The 21,714-nt window shown below is 38.5% G+C and overlaps 1 protein-coding gene across 8 annotated transcripts in view; it reads right to left on the bottom strand.

The window, feature by feature from the left end:
• CCDC171 (coiled-coil domain containing 171) overlaps positions 1 to 21,714 on the bottom strand; it is a 302,971-nt gene that overhangs the window by 63,477 nt on the left and 217,780 nt on the right. For 7 of the 8 annotated variants that reach the window (XM_042913069.1, XM_042913067.1, XM_042913073.1 and 4 more), the window contains one exon: positions 14,250 to 14,381. The exons of the other annotated variant lie outside the window; for it this stretch is intronic. In XM_042913069.1, the coding sequence (XP_042769003.1) occupies positions 14,250 to 14,381 (132 nt within the window). The remainder of the gene's footprint in view (positions 1 to 14,249; positions 14,382 to 21,714) is intronic. 8 annotated transcript variants of the gene reach the window in all.

Here is a 21,714-nt window from a genome sequence, read left to right as displayed (position 1 = left end):
GGATGGAGTGAGTGGTTTTAAAAGTTATCCCACTTTCCTCTTTTCAAAAATGAAAGAAAGCGTGTCTTATTAGATAGTATTGGCTAATCCTTGGAACATAAAAACAAAAAAAACAAAACAAAACCTGATGCTTCTTTCAAAAAAAGGTTTACTATTTCTAAAGGACGTTATTAAGAAAATTATTTACTAAGGGTTTTATTTATATTACTTTTCTTTAAAAAATAAATGAATTAAGCAAGAACCTTCCATTTCAGATGAAGACTTGACTTGGGCTTTGGCTTAGTATCTACAAAAGCACAGAAATCTGGGGGTGTAATGAAATCCTTATAATGGGTATTATTGCATGTACTATGTTTTTGATAATAAAAGTGGTATGTATACATATGTATACAGTTTGATGTGTCAGAGAGCAATTTTTCAGAAGTTTTCTAGTTTGTATTGTTAGTTTTAGATATACATTTCTTTTTAAGGTGTCATTTAGCAAGTATAGAGATTTATGTTTTATGTTTAGGTAATTATTCAGAATGGTATGAATCTATAATCACAGAAATTTGATGGACATGACCATCTTGTGTAGTAAGTGTTCTGAATGCAATCTAAACGGACATTCATGCCTGCAGAGGTAAACTAGCAACTTCTGTATCAACAAATCTTTCCCTAAAGTTTTACCTGTGATCATTTGCCTCTTAGTCATGGGTTTTAACATCCAGGATCCACCTGTCATAGTATACTACCACAAAGGCATAATAAGGAAAATATCTTTAAGAATTCCTGGATTTCCTCTTTATCAGTCATGGTTGTATCTCCCACTCAATGCTAACAAGAAATCATTTAACCTCTTAATTTGCAGTAATTATAAATACCCCAACATTTTCAAAGAATTCCTTTTCACTTGATAAAGAATTAACATTCCTCAACTCATACACACTGTCTAGATAATAATAACTTATCTTTTGAGGGCTTTGCCTAAGACGCTATGCTAAATGTCTCATAAAGATTATTTTTTCCCATTTTGTCCTATGACATAATAAATGTACAAGGTTAAACTGCATGTTTTGATTTCATCATTTCTTCTGAATTTTGGAAAGATTAAAAACATGGAATTTGTTCTTTTAGACTTTAAATTTCGTGGTTGAGATATCTGGGTGGTCAGCCAGTTGAGCCTCTGACTCTTGATTTAGGCTCAGGTCATGATCTCACAGTTTATGAGATCGAGCCCCACAGCAGGCTCTGCATTGACAGCGTGGAGCCTGCTTGGGATTCTCTGTCTCCCTCTCTCTCTGCCCCTTCTTCACAGGCACTTGCACACTCTCTCTCACTCTCAAAATAAGTAAATAAACATTTTTAAATAAATAAATTTATATAAATAAATAAATTTAATGAATAAATTCATATAAACAAATTTATTTATTTGTTGGGCAAATCATTCCACCAGGTAATCATTCAACCAAAGATCTAAGGTCTAAAGACCATTTTAAGTCTTATTTGCAAATCCAGAACATGTGCCTCTTTAAAAATTTTTTTTTAATTTAACTTTATTTTTTATTTTTTAAAATTTACATCCAAATTAGTTAGTATATAGTGAAGTAATGATTTCAGTAGATTCCTTAATGCCCCTTACCCATTTAGCCCATCCCCCCTCCCACAACCCCTCCAGCAACCCTCAGTTTGTTCTCCATATTTATGAGTCTCTTCTGCTTTGACCCCCTCCCTGTTTTTATATTATTTTTGTTTCCCTTCCCTTATGTTCATCTGTTTTGTCTCTTAAAGTCCGCAGATGAGTGAAGTCATATGATTTTTGTCTTTCTCTGACTAATTTCACTTAGCATAATACCCACCAGTTCCATCCACCTAGTTGCAAATGGCAAGATTTCATTCTTTTTGATTGCCGAATAATACTCCATTGTACATATATGCTGCATCTTCTTTATCCATTCAAACATTGATGGACATTTGGGCTCTTGCCATACTTTGGCTGTTGTTGATAGTGCTGCTATAAACATGGTGGGGGGGCGGGCATGTGTCCCTTCGAAACAGCACACCTGTACCCCTTGGATAAATGCCAAGTAGTGCAATTGCTGGGTCATAGGGTAGTTCTATTTTTAATTTTTTGAGGAACCTCCACACTGTTTTCCAGAGTGGCTGCACTGCCTTGCATTCCCACCAACAATGCAAAAGAGATCCTCTTTCTCTGCATCCTCGCTAACATCTGTTGTTGCCGGAGGTGTTAATGTTAGTCATTCTGACAGGTGTCAGGTGGTATCTCATTGTGGTGTTGACTTGTATTTCCCTGATGATGAGTGATGTGGAGCATTTTTTCATGTGTCGGTTGGCCTTCTGGATGTCTTCCTTGGAGAAGTGTCTATTCATGTCTTTTGCCCATTTCTTCACTGGATTATTTGTTTTTTGGGTGTTGAGTTTGATAAGTTCTTTGTAGATTTTGGACGCTAACCCTTTATCTGATATGTCATTTGCAAATATCTTCTCCCAATTCCGTCAGTTGCCTTTTAGTTTTGCTGATTGTTTCTTTCTCTGTGCAGAAGCTTTTTATTTTGATGAGGTCCCAGTAGTTCATTTTTGCTTTTGTTTCCCTTGCCTCTGGAGACGTGTTGAGTAAGAAATTGCTGCGGGCAAGATCAAAGAGGTTTTTGCCTGCTTTCTCCTCGAGAATTTTGATGGCTTCCTGTCTTACATTGATGTCTTTCATCCACTTTGAGTTTATTTTTGTGTATGGTGTAAGAAAGTGATCCAGGTTCATTCTTCTGCATGTCGCTGTCCAGTTTTCCCAGCACCACTTGCTGTAGACTGTCTTTATTCCATTAGAGATTCTTTCCTGCTTTGTCAAAGATTAGTTGGCCATACGTTTGTGGGTCCATTTCTGGGTTCTCTATTGTGTTCCATTGATCTGAGTGTCTGTTCTTGTCCCAGTACCATACTGTCTTGATGATTACAACTTTGTAGTATAGCTTGAAGTCCGGGATTGTGATGCCTCCTGCTTTGGTTTTCTTTTTCAAGGTTGCTTTGGCTATTCAGGGTCTTTTCTGGTTCCATACAAATTTTAGGATTATTTGTTCTAGCTCTGTGAAGAATGCTGGTGTTACTTTGATAGGGGTCGCGTTGAATATGTAGATTGCTTTGGGTTGGATCGACATTTTAACAATATTTGTTCTTCCTATCCAGGAGCATGGAAATTTTTTCCATTTCTTTGTGTCTTCTTCAATTTCTTTCATAAGCTTTCCATAGTTTTCAGTGTATAGATTTTTCACCTCATTGGTTAGGTTTATTCCTAGGCATTTTTGGGTTTTTGTTCTTTAAAATTTTTTTAAAATGTTTATTTATTTTTGAGAGAGAGAGAGAGAGACACACACACAGAATCTAAAGCAGGCCGCAGGCTCTGAGCTGTCAGTACAGAGCCCGACGCAGGGCTTGAACTCACAAACGGTGAAATCATGACCTGAGCCAAAGTCAGACACTTAACCGACTGAGCCACCCAGGCACCCCTAGAATGTGTGACTCTTTTAAATATGTCACAGATACCACCTAGGCTTCAGTGTTGGTTTGCAGAGCCCCCACTACATGAACAGAATTCCTGAACTTTCTTCACTTCAGAGCCCTATTTCCTATGTCCTCCTTTCAATCCTAATGAAGTTACACCAAGTCAGGCTCATGTTGGTTAATATGCATTATACAATACACTCGTAACAAAACACAGCACTGTGACCTGGAAGTGGTATCATATCCTCTCCAGAGAAAAGGGAAAAGCGTGAGCTAAGTAGCCCTCACTTAGAAAAGGAGTTAAAATATTAGTACTTCGTGTTTTCTTCATTGAGTTACTTCTTAAATTAATCTGCCTCCCAAAAGTTATACCTCTTTTTAGTTAGCATGGTGAGACTTCTGGCCATTGCAGGGCGGGGGGGGGGGGGGGGGGAGGAGTACTACTGCTTGTTGCCAGAAGGTTCTGAAACCAAACAAAAAGCATTTAAAGCTATAAAATTACTCACCCTACATTTCATTGGTTACTTAATTACAGCATGTATGCAACTTCAAATAAAATATTTTTTAAACTGTGATTCTAACAACTCCAAGTTTAAGTGGGGAGAGGAAGAGTTACCATAATTTGAAAAGATTTAGGGTCACTTTCAGTTCCCTTTTTCATTTCAACTCCCTCCCCTTCTCTTTACACACACACACACACACACACACACACACACACACACATCAAAGTAGTAACAGTCTGTTTAATAAAACTGAAGGTATCTGTGGAATTATTACCAGAAATTACTTTTGTACCTAGTTTGAGACTGAATGATTCACTGCATTTCCCTTAATCCTTAAGTTGCATATTCATTGCTGTATTTTCCTCTAAGTGCCGTCACTTAAATTGTCATGTAAAATAGGGCAAATCAGGGTCAGTTTATATAAGCGGCATCAATCTGAAGAACTTCTATCAGTCTTTATTTCGAGGCATTATGCAAAGAAAACTGACATTAAGAGAGCCTTAACTGACAGCAAATGAAATCAATCAGCAAATCACTAAGCCATAATAAACTCACTCAATTTGTAGATAACCCTTCCCTTTCCAGGTCTTCCCCTAGTCAGTCCATCAAACACTGTTTTTTGTCCAAGCAGCTAAAATGATAGCAATTCTGTGGCAGCATTTGAAAGTTCAAGTGCTCACGGACTTCCGTCTCTCAATAATAAGTATTAAGAGGTATTATCTAGTAAGGTTATACTTATACTTAAATAGTCTTCAAAAATGAGGGGAAAAAAGCTAGAGAAAGGGTCAAGTTTGGGATTCAGCTTTTGCCTCTTAACATTAATGACAAAGAAATTATGTTCATATCACTTAGCAGCTTTTCTACTTGGAGCTACTTGGAGCTGACTGTTGCAACCAAAAAAATAAAATGCTCTGTACTTTCATGTTTTGTGTTTTTGTTTTTAACTAAATGTGTCTGAAACATTTCACACACAGGCAAGTATCGTCACCATTTCAGAGACGGAATCTGAAGTCCCTCTAAAAAATATAAATGGTGTAAATAAAGGCAACAGAGTTCAAAGAAAATATGAAAACAGTAGTAATTCTTATTTTTTTGTTTTTTTTTTTTAATGTTTATTTATTTTTGAGAGAGAGACAGAGAGCAAGTAGGGGAGGGGCAGCGAGAGAGGGAGACACAGAATCTGAAGCAGGTTCCAGGCTCTGAGCTGTCAGCACAGAGCCCGACACGGGGGCTCGAAGAACTCAGTAACACTCACTAACCGGGAGATCGTGACCTGAGGCAAAGTTGATCGACTGAGCCACGCAGGAGCCCCTAGTAATTCTTTAGTTACTTTGTATAATAATTCTTTAAATGGAAGTACAAAGTGTTAACTGGGGCTTTATTCTGAACTGTGAGGAAACACCAAGATTGTGAACATTCTGTTCTGCTACTCAAGTGCCAGTTGTACCAAAGAAGTCATCAATCGAAAACCCCAAGAGCTGAAACACTAAAACTTTCCTCGATGGACGGAAGTCACTTGTCCTGCCCCCAGGCCTGTTTGCAGCTCACTCCAATACAGTTTATATTAAGACAGCATTTTACAGCAAAAAAGCACCCTAGCACGCACACTAGGCCGTCTGATTTCCCCAGTCCTGCGAGTGAAAGCTGGACGGGCTTCACGTCCTCACCTGCAGAGGATATGGGGGGCTCCGGGCTACAGTGCAAACAGAACTTGAATCCAAGCATTCCGGCTCTCCACATAGGCTTTCTCCAATACGATGGTGTTCGCCTCTTTCCCAAGCAAACAGAATTATCTTATCTCCTCCAAATACTGTGCTGTTAGTAAAGTCATTCCTATTCTGATCAACATGATGTTTCCAGCACACTCAACGACACACGGAAAATTGTGGATTCACGATTGCCAACTTCCCTATGATCGGACTTACTTGCCTGTTTGTAGAAGGACAAAAATCTCAACCTGAAATTGAAAACGAAGCAAGCTCACACCTGATCCAGGAATGTTTATATGCCAAATATTCAAAGGAAAACACTTTTAAAGATACCTATTAGTGCTGTTTAATTTTTAAACTTTCTCCATATATGTCATATGACCTTCATAATTGCCCCAAGATGCAGTAGGGCACATATTGTCACTTCTGTGTTACGGTGGTAGGGTCCCCTCCTTAAGGAAAGAAAAAAAAAAAAGCTCTGGGCGCCTGGGTGGCTCAGTCAGTTAAGCGTCCGACTTCGGCTCAGGTCATGATCTTGCGGTTTGTGAGTTCGATCCCCGCGTCGGGCTCTGTGCTGACAGCCCAGAGCCTGGAGCCTGTTTCAGATTCTGTGTCTCCCTCTCTCTCTGCCCCTCCCCTGCTCATGCTCTGTCTCTCTCTGTCTCAAAAAAAAATAAGACATTTAAAAAAAACATTTTTTTTAAAGAAAAAAATAACTCAAGGTAACTTGGCTATGTGCAGACATGACAACATCCCTTATGACCTTGTAACACGAGACCACTTAATGAGACTGCATGTTTGTGTGTGTTACCATATATGAGAGACAAAGAAGTAGAAAATATACAAAAAACTATGCCACATGGCATCCGGGGCTCAGTTCTTTGGGTACAAACCCAACTGAGTCGTGCCGGCAGGAATAAAGTTGCTTCCTAGAAAGAAAAGCCTCGTTGTCACGATTCCATGTGCGAGAATCCTGCTACATTACAGGTGACAAGCTGATGCACCAGAAGAGCTAAGGGCCAATCGCTCACAGAAAATAGTGATCCTCTCCTAGAACTCCAATAGCACCGTCAGCCTGTTCATGCTTCACAAGAAGGGATGGTGTATTTCCTTGCAAAAAACACAGTTGGACAAAACAATGACAAGTCCTGCTACCTGTATGATTTGTGTCTACAGGGGGAAGGACTTCATCTGTTCTACAGCCGGTCCTGTTACTTTCTAGTAAAGTTGCATAACCTCTTCAAACCTCTGGGATCCTGACTCTGCTATGATTTTATCTTCTTCCTAATTATTCTTCCTTAAAATAAACAAAGGAAGAAGTGATAAAAACAAAACTGGACGGGGCACCTGGGTGACTCAGTTGGTCAAGTGTCTACTCTTGGTTTTGGCTCAGGTCATGATCTCTTGCTTTCGTGATATGGATCACGGCATCGGGCTCTGTGCTGACATTGCGGAACCTGCTTGGGATTCTCTCTCTCTGTTTCTCTCTCTCTCTCTCTCTCTCTCTCTCTCTCTGCCTCTCCCCACTCATGCTGTCTCTGTCTCTCTCAAAAATAAATGAATAAACTTTAAAAAAAAACTGGAAAAAGGACTTTATGAATCATGCCTAGTTTTTAAAGAATTCCTATCAGATTTTACTTAGTGTCAGTTCAGATCACTGATACCAGGTCACTTCCAGAGGGACTAATTCTAGAATATTTTCAGCTGAGTTAAGGAGTAAGGAGTTATGAGATTCCTCAATATAAGCTTTTGTGCAGCAGAAGCTTAATACAGATGCATTTCCTTCTCTTCATATGTCATCCTGTCCATTTCTTTCTTTTTAAAAAAATTTTTTTAATGTTTATCTTTGAAAGAGGGAGAGAGAGAGAGAGAGAGAGAGAGCAAGCAAGTAAGGGACAGAGAGAGGGAGAACAGAATCCAAAGCAGACTCCAGGCTCTGGGCTGTCAGCACAGAGCCCAACGCAGGGTTCGAACTCACGGACCTGAGCCAAAGTCAGACACTTAACCCGCTGAGCCACCCAGGCACCCCTCATCCTATCCTTTTCAAAAGGCAATGATGAAAGTCCCAGCAACAATCAAAAACACTCTTGGTGTTTCAGATTACCACCAATCTGAAATAAAACCCATGATGCAAGATGTAAAATATCTCATCTGCTAAATATTTTTAAAGAACTTCTTATAACTCCCTACTTGAACAGTTTTTAGAAATCTTAGCCATCAGTACCCAAGCTATGTTTTAACAATAAATGTAAAAAAAAAAACTCTCTTTTTACAATAAGTCTTTAAAAATAAGGTATAAGGACTGAGAAAAGAATGGTAGCATATATCACCAGGTAAAATATCTGAACCAAAAAAAAAGTATAATTTGACATTGTTACTCTACCATTCTGCTCTAGAATTCTGATTGATGTATTTCCTTCCCCCACTCCACCACCATCATCACCACCCAAAAAATAAAGTGCAAATCAAACAGGCACCAGAAGGGAAGGAATGAGGAAGGGAAAGAGGGAGGGTGAGAAGGCAAACAACAATATCAAACTGCACAATAATGATGGACACGCTAGGTTTTCTGGGCCATCAAGAACGAAACTCTTAGCAGATAACAGATCGAAGACCATGAGGTCTAACTCATAATGACCACAGCCAAGGTTGAAGCGCTCACACTTAATTATTTAATTGTTATCCCAATTTGCAACACAGTCTTAAAGTCAGTCCTCTGCACACATTAACAACTGAACTTTCTGTTTTGTTTCATTCAGCCTTGCTTACAGCTCAGTTACCAGGAGATTTTGAAGAAATTATCAAATCTTCAGAGAAGGATTCTCGACTTTTAACTAGCAAATAACAAAAATGCTTTTCCGACAGCTCACCTCAGACAGTTTTCCGACAACTCCCTCAGAAAATGCCATTTACTCTTGTGGGTGCCAACAGCAAGAGCAAACACGCTGATTCTTACGTTCATCCTCAGGTTAGGCCTCAAACCTAGGACATCTAGAGTCCTCACTGGCACAACTTATAACCTGTGAGCTACAGACTACAGCTGTCAAGCAGGTAGGTAAGGTAAGATGGCCTTCTTCATCAAAACGTGTTTATTCTCACATGGACCCTGTGATTTTTCCAGCGAATTGTTTTTGCCTGACAAACAGCTCTTCCCTTCTCTGGACAGTACCTTCCAACCTTTGAAGAGGGTAGCGTTTCAACATTCCATTCGACCCCACCACCTGAGTCTAAAATCATTTTATGTTCTTTCATTTAAAAGATACTTTCATTTTAGAAGTTAAAGAGAATTGCACACACTCTCCTGGATAACAACTTTAGATAAGCTTAAAATCTTTTTGACGCCTTATTACATTACCAAAAAGGTCAGATTTCCAATAATCTCAAACACTCAGAGCACAGCTATGCACCCAGAAATAAATGAAAAAGAGTATCTGTGAAACAAACAGCAGTCACCAAATATTCTCTATACCTCGCTATGGAGACTCTTAGACTAAATGCTGGCAACTCTGTAAATTAAGAACCCAGTGACAACGGGCATCTGAAATCAGGGAAGATCTAAATTATATAAAGGAGATAACACTTCCCTTTAGTAATGGAAAATAAAGAACCAAACTTTTAAGAAGGAAACTAAAAGCCTAACAGAGGTCATTTAGGAGTAAACTGGAAGTCTTTTTCAGTGACACTTGAGGAATGTATATCAGAGCCTTCGAATGTGCGTAACCTTAGAGGCAGCAACCCCACGCATTCATCCTAAAGAATTATGCAACAGCGAACAAAACCAAGTTCCTGGCCTCATGCAGCTTTCGTGTTAGTGGACAGCTAATAGACGCTGAGCGTTTACAATGCACCTGTCACTATTCTGAGCACTTTATATGCTAACCCATTTCAACATCACACCAACATTAGGAGTCAGAAATTTTTGTTATCTTCACTTCACAGGTGAAAGGCCAAAATACACAGTAAGTAAAAAGTAAAGTAAGTAACTTTTCCAGTTAGCCTCTTTTGCAGTTCTATCCTCTCAGCTATTTCCTCACAAATGAAACTGTATTCTACAGACGGACCCTTCCTTTATTCTTTTTCCCTCTTGACCATCTTAAGACGCGCACACACACACACACACACGCACACACACAGCAAGCCGTGGTTTACAAAAGGCAGAAATAAAAAGCATGAATGGATCCTATTCACTGGATACGTAACCTCTAGCAATTTATTGCATCTCAATAAACTTTAGCTCCTTCCTTTATAAAAGAGAGAAAATCACAGCACCTATTCATACCGTTGTCGCAGGGATTAAATGAGATAGCAAATGTAAAGTGGCTAGCACAGTGACTGGTACAGAATAAATACTCAACAAATGTCAACTATTTATATTGTTCCTTGTTGCTTATTATTGAATGAGGGTGGAGACACAAACATTTATTACATGCCTGCTAATATTTGCCAGATAATAAATGCATTACAGGGGCACCGGGGGGGAGGGGGGGTCAGTCAGTTAAGTGTCCGACTTCGGCTCAGGTCACGATCTCAGGGTTCGTGAACTCGAGCCCTGCACTGAGCTCTCTATTCTCAGCACAGAGCCCACTTTGGATCCTCTGCCCCCTCCACTGCTCTCTCTCTCTCTCCCAAAACTAAATAAACATAAAAATATTTTTAATGCATTACATAGCTTAATTATTTTTTTTTTAATTTTTTTTCAACGTTTTTTATTTATTTTTGGGACAGAGAGAGACAGAGCATGAACGGGGGAGGGGCAGAGAGAGAGGGAGACACAGAATCGGAAACAGGCTCCAGGCTCCGAGCCATCAGCCCAGAGCCTGACGCGGGGCTCGAACTCACGGACCGCGAGATTGTGACCTGGCTGAAGTCGGACGCTTAACCGACTGCGCCACCCAGGTGCCCCTACATAGCTTAATTATTGAGAAAAAATTCAAAGTATAAGATAATGAGTGATCGGTATTATCTTTATAAAATATGGATAGCATATTTTTTATGACAAAGTCCTGTGCATTCACATTATACTGGACTTTTCAGCTACAGCTAACTTGTCTAATCTAGGTGTTTTAATTTTTTTCTGGTTGACTGATAACACTATCGTTTGGGAGATAAAAGCACAGGTAACAATAGTATGGACTTGCCATAAGAGCTTAGACAAAGGGTTTCGTTGGAGACATGGTCTCACAGGAACATCAAGTAACATGGAAAAGTAAATAGGGAGCTGATGCTGATATTAATCAAAGTTATTTAAAGCTTTTGAAGAAACAAGGAAGAGTATATGAAGCCAATGGAAAGATAGAGAGAAAAAGATCCTAAATAACCATTCCTCCATGTAAAACACACACACCGTTAAAAGTAATGAAAACAGGGGCGCCTGGGTGGCTCAGTCGGTTGGGCATCTGACTTCGGCTCAGGTCATGATCTCACGGTTTGTGAGTTCGAGCCCCGCGTCGGGCTCTGTGCTGACAGCTCCGAGCCTGGAGCCTGCTTCGGATTCTGTGTCTCCCTCTCTCTGCTCCTCCCCCACTCACACTAGCTCTCTCTTCCTCTCTCTCTCAAAAATAAATAAAGCTTAAAAAAAATTTTAATAAAAAAAAATAAAAAATAAAAGTAATGAAAACAAGCCACTGGTGCTAGCTTCCTCTTTACGAGGGTCCCATAGTGGCTGCAGTCATAACAGCTACCATACACTGCCTGCTCTCTTGGCTAGGCACTGTGTTCTCTACTTGACATGCATTGCCTCACTTAATGCTACTACAAGCCTGAGAAATTGGTAGGACTACACCTTTTTTTTTCTTTTGCGGACAATAAAATTGAAGCTAAATGCTAGCAGAGCTCAGAGACTACATTTTTCTGAACTGAATTTTCTCCTGGGGGAGAGCATAAGTCACCTGCTCTCCCGGGTCCGGAGGGGAAAGGGTAAGCCTCTTCACCATTCCCTCGTGCTCACTGTTCCTCCTTCCATTTTGGAACCTCCCATTTTGGAAGAGACAGACGGGGGGCAGCTCCTACTGCTCTAGCGATGGCTGTATAGGTTGGCCGAATGGTTGGACACTACCACATCCTGCACAGTGATCCTCTCCTCGGCATGATCAAAGGACACATGCTCTCTGAACAGTCTGTCCCATCAGCACCGAGTACGAAGCCAAACGGACACTGAATCCCTAAATATGTGTGTACCACACTTAGCATAAATATACATATTTACATACTGCAAAAAGGTGAAAAGTGGTGTTCCATAATTTAGCCTGTCAAGTGGAAGCAAAATTTCTTTCTCTGTGAATTTGTCCACAATACAGCATAAACTATGACCTACATCTTACATAGATGCATAATGAATATTTTGTAAACGGAAGGAAAATCCCACTATATACATCTCAGAGGCTGTGCGCTTACCATTTAACACAGGTGTCTAGACTTTGTTCCAGTATCAGATTTTACCAGTTCAGGCTTTGCAGTCAAACAACACCTACACTTGAATTCAGGCTCCAGGCCCTGCCCCTTACTTGCTGTTGATGTGGAGCGTTACCTGTTGTAGTTGTTTTTCAATTGTAAAATGCAAATGATGCCATTATTTGACATATAACGCCACATGTGACAGGTCCATTGTGAGAATTAGACAGCATGAAGTATTTAAAGAACTAACTAAGCATGATACCTCGTCCATAGTAAGTGGTCACTGACACGGTAGCTATTAATATGAAAATTTAGGTCATCAATTACTACAGAGCCTTTCTTCTCAAAGTACTCCAAAGCCTACCACGATTCTGTGTGTCTGTCTGTCTGTCTGTCTCCCTGCCTGTGTCTGTGTGTCTGTGGAAAAAACTATTATGGCCCAAGTCACGTGTTCTTGTCCGCATGGAGTAATGAACTTCGATTCATGACTAACCTGCCGTGTACATCCCAGCACGTCACTGCAAAACGAGCCCAAGTGTTTAGGTATTGGCCTTGCGCGTAAGTATTTCTAGTAGAACTTGGAAGAGACGGCAGTTTGAAACATGGGTCTCTACATTTACTTCTGGCTCTTCACTGATGTCAGAACCATAGAGAGTTCGTGCTTTTCCCCCCAAAACTGGCATTCTGAGGATCAGTCTCTTTCCAAATCACTAAAATCTACAGTTTGGGGGAAGTCTTTATTTGTGAATTATGACAAGTCCTGAGCCCTCTGAGATTCTGAATCAAGGATAGCCAAGTACAGGATTATTTTATGACCACTAGAAAAATCTCAAATCATATTATTGTATTTGTGGTTGCAATGAATTCATAAATAATGGTAATCAAATTTAAAATGTACATCTTAATCTTGTACTAAATAATGGTATGGTATTCCAGCCTATAACCGAAAATAAAAACATTTTATGCTTAGTTTTAAATCACGTATATATTTTAAATATATTGGTGGACAACCTAATGAAAGAAATGAGCATTCTTTCTTTGTAAAGCATTAATTTGGGCACTAATAACAAATTAAATTAGGGTATGGAGCATGGAGAAAAAAATTACCAGAGCCCCACTTGGACTGATATTAATTTTGTACAAAATTAAAATTCCACAGAGTCATACACTAAAGAAGGATGAAGTTTATTTTAAACCTCAAAATGCGAAACAGAAACTGAGTTTTAAGAGATATTTCTCTCTTCAATACACTGAAAATTCTAGAATGCTACTGAATAAGAACAGCCTCTTTTGAAATATCAGGCTTCCTACAGTTTACACAATGTTGATAGGTTTTTCTAATAAAGGCACTGGGCATTAAAAGGCAAATAAAGCACGTACCGAATTTTGTTCCGTCCAACTAAAAAACTGTCCTAACCCTCAGGAAAAATAAAAATGCCCACAATAACACAATAGTAACCTTGATTAGAAAGATACCTGCAGCATCTGAAAAGGAGTATGCTCTGGAAAAAAATTTCTTTATTAAGTTGATTTTACAATTATTTGAGGTTTCAGGATTTGGTACTTTGAGTTTTATAAATGAAATAACCCAATGTGCACATATTATTATGTTGTTCATTAAAACTAAAAATCAAGGGGAAATGCTCCTCAGTGCAAAAAGTCCAGTAAGGTTCTACATTTGCTTAAATTAAATTGCTACCTAAGAAATATTGGCCATACTTTGGAATTAACATTGAAAATTTTCAAATATCTCTCCTGATAATTTTCTCTACAGTGATTTATTTAAAACAATAAGAGCTATAAATTGAGACTAGCTTAAAGAGATAACAGCCTAGTGTCTTATTGTCCTCTGCTGACAGGGAAGCGTGTTCTTTACATACTGTACTTAGCTATAAAACACACATTTTTCCTTGGTAAAAAAAAAAAAAAAATACTTTTCTGGCTTACTTAACAGGCTATTTCGAGGCTTTAAAGAAAAAAACACACAATTATTTGTGAAATAGGGTTACACGGTAGAAGAAAAATTAAGAAGAATTATTTGCATCTCCTTTAAGTTATTCACAATACTTTGAGGCTTTCCTTCTCTCCAGTTAGTGCAATTTATTTTTCTAGGCGTCTCAGTAGCAAACAATGTTATTTAGACTCTAACCTGGCACGCTACAACCTCTGGCCCGCCCTTGAGCCCCTCCATTGCAAAGGTCTCCAGGTGCAGTTTGGGTAGCTGCAGGGTGAAGTCATTCCTACTTGCCGCAGTCCGTGACAGCGAGATCTGATCTCTGACCTAAAGGGAAAAAAACAGCATCAATGGTAATTCCCCTTCAGACACATTAACTGGGATGAACTGGGTCCCCTTGAGCCCACTGAGTGGACTTGCATTGATCGCTGGACCTGAAATCCATGAATAAATTTAGGACTAATTGATTTTTCGTTGCAAATAAATCTCTAATTCAGAGTGCTGGGGGAGAATGTTAAGAAGAAAAAGCATCCTCCTGCTTGAAATGAGGGAGGGAAGACGAGTCACTGGAGCTCTTCTGATCAAGAGGTTTTGAATTATTTTTTCACCGTTCCACCCTCAAAAGAAAAAAGAAAGGAGGAAAAAAACATCCACAAAATCGAAAACAAACAGCAATCTCCTAATTATTATCATTTTTTAAAATAACATGTTTAATTTAACTGGCATTAACTGATACATATTAGACAAGACAGTTATTTGGTACTGGTCTTTGAAAAGAAAACTTCAATAATATGTACCCTGGAATAAAAACAAATAGACTCAACACACAAGGAGACTTAAAAATATACCAGTCAGAGGTTTATTTGCCCATTTTCTTCTTACTAAACTTGAGTCTTAGCGACTAAATACATATAAACCAACTCAGTCACGCAACTTCTAAATAAGATAATGAATGAAATCAGTGGTATTTGTACTATATTTTAAGTATTCGGAAAGGCAACAATACAAACATCACAGATACAGGAGAAACACCAATTCTCTAGCCAATATAGGTATCACATGCAGTTGATATTACACTGCCACCTTCTGGACAAATGAGAAACTACTCCCTATATGCTGTATATAGATAAAAGAAAATGCTCAAAAACCGGTCTGTTTTCATTTTTAATTTCCAAAGTTATTAAAAGCTTTAAAAATTCCACAGTTTAGTTTTCCATAATATCAGTGAGCTCTCATTTTTAATTATATAGTTTCATGATAGTAGGTTTCATACACAGGCATATTTTCTAACTTTCCCTATGCCTGACTTGGTTTTAAAAACGTATCTCTTTGCTACCACATATTTGATAAATATTACACAACTAGCTTAAAGCCACAGGATCAAAAGTGTTTTTTATGAAGTAGTAAAGGTCAAGAATGGGAAAACTATAAAAATAGCACTAATTTCTCAAATAAATATATTTATATCTCTACTTTTACCTGAGCGACTTCAAATGTAACTTGGCGACAATATATGATAGAAAACTCTGCTTTGCTTTTCCATTCTACTTGGGAAGCTTGTAAAACCTGTTTGAATTATTTCTTGTTTTATGAATGAACCATCATACTGCGTAGGGTCTCCTTACACCAGTAAACACACACAAACATATGATGACATCTTTAACCGTTCATGCTAATCTTTATATTCCCAAGTTGAGCAGAAGACTTTCTGTCAATAAGTGAATGTCAAAGTGTGTGCTAGAAAACACACCGTAAGGTAATTTTTATAATGGTGTGAGTACTGTATGCACAGCGGAGTCCCAATTCGGAATGTGTATTTATCTGTAACAAACATTGTCCAGAGTCTTCAGTCAGGATGAGAATGCTTTTAACTTATTTTACATAAAAAAATCATATTTTACAAGTATATTTTCTTTAATTTTTACAGTTTATACTTATGGATACCTTCTCCCGCTTTTTCTTTTTTGGTCACCAGTGCGCACTCAGATAAAAGAAAACATTAATGTGGATTAAGGTGCTGAGAATTTATCAACATCAAACCACTGGTGTTTTGCCTTCTACCCTTCTGAACCATAGTCAATAGATCTAAATATTTTACTGCACCCTGGCCAATTCATTGTTTGATGTTTAAAAACTCACCCAGAATCAAAGAAAATTTATTAAATTTGAGCCCCCAAATGAGATACTATTAGCTTTGAAAGTCAAGTTTAACTGCGATATTGATGATTCTCTTTTTTCTGTGACAAAATTCACTAGGGAAATCCTGGAAGTCAAAGTACAAAAGCAGATTGCTAATACGGGCAAAGGGGGGAGGGGGTACCGTAAGCAATTTAGGTATAATCCACAACACGGTTCGAGCGCTGGGGGTCCTTTCACCCGATTATTATCAGGCACCAGACATCAGCCGTGAAGCCTGACGTCCCCAGGAACAGGGAGCCACATTTCACAGTCTCTAAATAAAGTTGCTGAACAATATTAAGCCGGGGCATTTGGCATTTAAAACTGTGACTTCTTATCAAATTAGCATCTTCACGACAACATTATTTAATTTCCAAGATTAAATTCATTCTTTACATTAGATAGGTTAAAAAAAAACACCTCAAAATGCAGTCATTTTGATGGCATCATAACTACAACAGTATTTGAATATGCACGTGTTAATACGTTCGTTCAGGGATACATTATGTGCTGAACGTTGACAGTGCCATCAAGAGACAGTGACTTGTGATACATCATAAATATAATATCACAAATATTTCTGCTAAATTTTAAGAGTTGTTTCCACTTTTAAATTATGCCAGAACTTTGAGAGAAGGCATCCAACACGTTCTCCGAGTATTTCTAGAAAAAGTTTTTTCTCACTCTTGAAAAAGGATTGGCTAGGAATTCCTTTATTTGAAGGGGTATGGGGAATGAAAGCATCGTGTTGAGAGAAGGCAAAACAGTGACGCCGGGCAAATAAAATTACAGCCGCGCACAGCAAAGAAGCCGGAAGGGAAGGTGACCAGGAACAGGAAAACCCCAAGGGGGAAAGGAGAGACTGTTCAGAAGGAGGCAGAAGGCACGTGTGAATTTCAGCGTGTGAGCAAGGGACACTGGGAAAGAGATTCAACCCACAACAGTAAGGAATAGGACGCTTCCTGTATGGCATTAAATTGGTTCGTGAAAAACATAGAACAGGCAGCCTGAGAACAAAGTAAACAAAATCAGAAAAGAGATAAGGGGGATTTCTTTGGGAAACGCTGCCCAGTGGATATGAAAGGATTCCTTTCAAATATGAGAATCTAAAATAAATTTCTTTACTGTCAAAAGAATCACTTTTTTCCCTAAAAGGAGAAGTAGGCTCGCCTTCTAAAATACAGATTTTAGTATGGTCTAAGAGGAAAACAATCATTGTCGCCTGTCTGTAGATTAAATTCTAATTTCAAATTTCAAATTAATTTTAAATTATAATTTCAAAAGTCTGTCTTTAATTCTGTTTATGGCACATCATTATTCATCCTTTAATTAAGATTCTATATCCTTTTCCCCGTGATTTATTTATAGCTGTGAGTGATAAAATATATATAATAATGTTTTTCTACTTCAAAATGGGTAACAGTTCATATTTAACATATAATGAATTTTTTCATAGAATTTCACAATATAAATCTCATTTGTCAAATTGTATACATTTTTATTACATTCTATACAACTGTTCAATTTCATAGTATTTTGACAAAGAATAAAGAAAACATACCTACATTACTACATTCTGAGATTCTGGTTTTTAGAAAAGTGGTTTGCTTTCTCCCTTTCTTATTACATACTTTCAGAAAGCATGTATTTCGGGGCACCTGGGTGGCTCAGTCAGTTGAGTGTCCGACTTTGGCTCAGGTCATGATCTCGTAATCTGTGAGTTCGAGCCCCGCGTCGGGCTCTGTGCTGACAGCTCAAAGCCTGGAGCCTGTTTTAGATTCTGTGTCTCCCTCTCTCTCTGCCCCTCCCCTGCTCATGCTCTCTCTCTCTCTCTCTCTCTCTCTCTCTGTCAAAAATAAATAAACATTAAAAAAAATTTTTTTAGGGGCGCCTGGGTGGCTGTCGGTTGGGCGTTCAACTTTGGCTCAGGTCATGATCCCCTGGTTTGTGGGTTTGAGCCCCACGTTGGGTTCAGTGCTGACAGCTCAGAGCCTGGAACCTGCTTCAGATTCTATGTCTCTCTCTGTCTCTGCCCCTCCCCCGCTTGTGCGCTGTCTCTTTCTGTCTCTCAAAAATGAATAAATGTAAAAAAAAAAAAAATTAAAAAAAATTTTTTAGAAAGCATGTATTTCTGACATATATGCTATAAGACACAAGAGAAACGAGACAGAGAAAAATAAATGAAACTTTCTAAGTGAAAATGCTGTTATGAAATATATATTTAGTTTATTGTAACAATCTAGTTCCAGATTGAAGTGATTCGTAAAATCCATGTTTTACTGTTCCTTTTGCTCTGATTAGCAAGCCACCAATCTGTTTTCTGATTTTCTGTACTCCTACCGTAACACCACAAAAGCTATTCCTGCCCAATATCTCAATGATGAGATTAAATTTGCCATTTTAAGAAAAACTGCTCAACTCTCAAAATGTGAAGCTGCATGTTGTATTATGCACAGCTATAAATCTCTTTGGACCTAATATTCCAAGTTAAAAATAATAATAATAAAACACTTATGGAATGTGGTACTAGCTGTGTTTTTACCAACAGGACACCAAGGAAAAGTAGTAGGATTGTAGATAGAAATTCAGACAAACTTACCACATAAAAACATATATACTATATATAATTATATATACACTATATGTATAATTATATATAGTATATATATAGTGTATATATATACATATATATGTATATATGTATATATATACACATATATACGTATATATGTATATATATATATATATATAATACACACACACACACACACACACACACACACACACACAATGCCTGAATCTTTAATGTCTGGGGAAAGTAAGTGATATTAGCACTTTACATCATACCCTTAATCTGGCTAAAATTCTACTTACTCCAACCTAGTATGGCCTCCGTGGCTTCAAAATCAACATTCTTACCACCATCATATCTACAGAGTCTCCTGTAACACCTCTGTGTTCACGTTCTACTTTGATTCCAGCTGCCTGCCTTCTTTTGTACCACTGCTTCCTCTTCCCTTCCTTCCACCTCCACTGGCTCCGTATTGCTTTCCCTTCCCCCTTTATTCTATTTTTCATCCGACACAGAAGACCTTACACACTATTTTTCAACCTCTGCACTAGAGAGCTGTGTGTGCTTGGCACACTACAGCCTGGGAACCAAATCCAGGCCACCGCCCCTCATTGTAAATAAAGTTTTATTGAAACACATGACACCCATTCATTTACCTATTATCTTTGGCTGTTTTCCTGCGACCATGACAGAGTCGAATAGTTGAGAAAGAGACCATATGGTCCACGAAGCCTAAAATATTTACTATGTGACCCTTTCCAGAAAATGTTGGCCATCCTCTGCCTTAAAGGTATAGAAGAAGGAAAGACAATATTTTTCACCATCTGTAAAGTTTTTTAAATAACCACATCTCACCAGAGAATATATGAACAATCCTTAGCAGGTCAACCTTCTATCAGTAACACAGGATGCCATTTCAGATACTTGCTGGCTTCTTTTTTCATAAATAAGTGTTTCATAAATAAGTAAGTGTCCTATCTCCTGATCTAGTTCCAAGTTTCAGGTAGTCTAGTGTACAACTTGACTGGGTCTAACTTTCCTGGCACATAGTCTAATGCCTAATCAACATAACATTTGGTTCCACAAGTAGAATAGGCACACTGGAGAGGCTTTTGTAAAAAGAAAGAGAAGGGAGGGCATCGACCAGAGTTAACTATATACTCTGTAATAACAGTAGCGGCAAGAAAAACGCTATGCATACAGAGGCTCGCGGTATGCGATCAAATAAGAACGTCATTCCAAACTCACAAAGTCTACAAGGCGGGAGAAAGAGAGAATAGAATAAAAAAGATAATTAGCGGTTCCAGGACTCTGGTGTGTGCCTAGTGATAGAAGCAGGGATTCAAGCTCGTCAATGCAATGGAGATGACATTCACATCCTGAACAGTTACATCTAACAACAACACTGGGTTTTGTTTGTTTGTTTGTTTTTTCCTTTCCTTTGTTGTCTGGCAATCTTAGCAAAAAAATGTGTAAGTTTCATAAAAGTAGTTTTGTGATAAGTAATGGAGACTATTATTTAGACATCCTTATTTTCCTCCATAGTTTCACTGGACCTGTGGGCATTCTCATTCATTCATGTTTTCTTTCTGCCACAGCCTGACACTGACACACAGACACACACGCACGCACACATGCACACGCACACACGCACGCACATACACGTTACACTGAGAGACAAGTTACCTGGGCAGCAATCATCCTTATACAATGGTCACCATTTCACACGGAAAATCCCCACACTATGATGTCCCAAGATACATGCAACAGTTCCAGCTGTGCTCCACACCCACAGGAAGGAGAAGCAGGCACTCCATTGACAGTGCAGCAAACACACGCACTCATAATTTGAAAAGACGGAAGTGAGAAACTAGGCTTCTCTTGCTGGCAGGTTATTTAACTTAACCTACAACTCTGGAGCAGAGCCAGAACTCTCCAATGACTGCCAGCTGCTGTCACCAGAAAAGAGGGCAAATCCACCACCGCCACCACCACCACCCCACACGTTAATAGTCACATCCCAATTACGGATCTAAAAAATGGATCTCTTGAATCAAATTATCAAGCTGGCTACATCCCAGTTAAGGATCTGAAAAACCGAACGCTCAAAATCAAATTACCAAGCTGGAAAACAGAGTGATTTGATCACGGGCATCTTATAAAGGCATGAGAAATCTGTGGTGTAGGTTATATCCCATAGAATGCACCCCACAAATAGATGGCTGTGACCTTGAGCTATTTAAGCAAACATAAAACCTATACCCAGAATAGAGAAATATGTTTATGAATTGTTAACAGTCCTCCACACAGAGATATTTTCTTTCCTAGGGTAAATTATTTCAGAGGATAAAGGCAGCTGCACACTGAAATTAGTTATTTAGATGTGTTTAGGCTAAAACCTGTTAAGCACATGTCCGTGACATTCTGTAGTGTCTTATCTTTACTTTGTCAAGGTTTTTAAATCCCTCTTGAGCGGGAGTACCATTTTTAGCTTGGCTAGGTCAGAATGACACTGAACAATATGAATGATGACACACAAGACAGCTATATGGACAGAGTTGTCATCAGCAAGCCAGCTGTGCTAACACCTGTAAGTCCTGCACAGCTGATCTTCAAGACCAATATCCGGAAACTAAGAATGAAGAGGAGTTCAAAGATCACAAGTCACATTCAGAGAGTCAGTAACGAGTCACTAAAAATTGTGGTTTTAGAGGCATGAAATCATAGTTCAACTTTTAAAATGCTATCGGCTTTATGAATTAAAAGCTATTCTGTGGTGTTTATATTCCTTACAAATTCACTGAAAACTAAAAATCAAAGACAACTATGTACTATTTGGGTTAACCATTTTTAAGATAAGATTATGAAATCATATTTAAAGATTTGGCAAGATAGTGTCTTCACCTGTCA

The sequence above is a fragment of the Panthera leo genome, chromosome D4 (assembly GCF_018350215.1).
Source record: "Panthera leo isolate Ple1 chromosome D4, P.leo_Ple1_pat1.1, whole genome shotgun sequence".
NCBI classification, from domain to species: Eukaryota; Metazoa; Chordata; class Mammalia; order Carnivora; family Felidae; genus Panthera; species Panthera leo.
The sequence above is the reverse complement of the archived record's forward strand: the minus strand, read 5'-3'. Positions and strand labels throughout refer to the sequence as shown.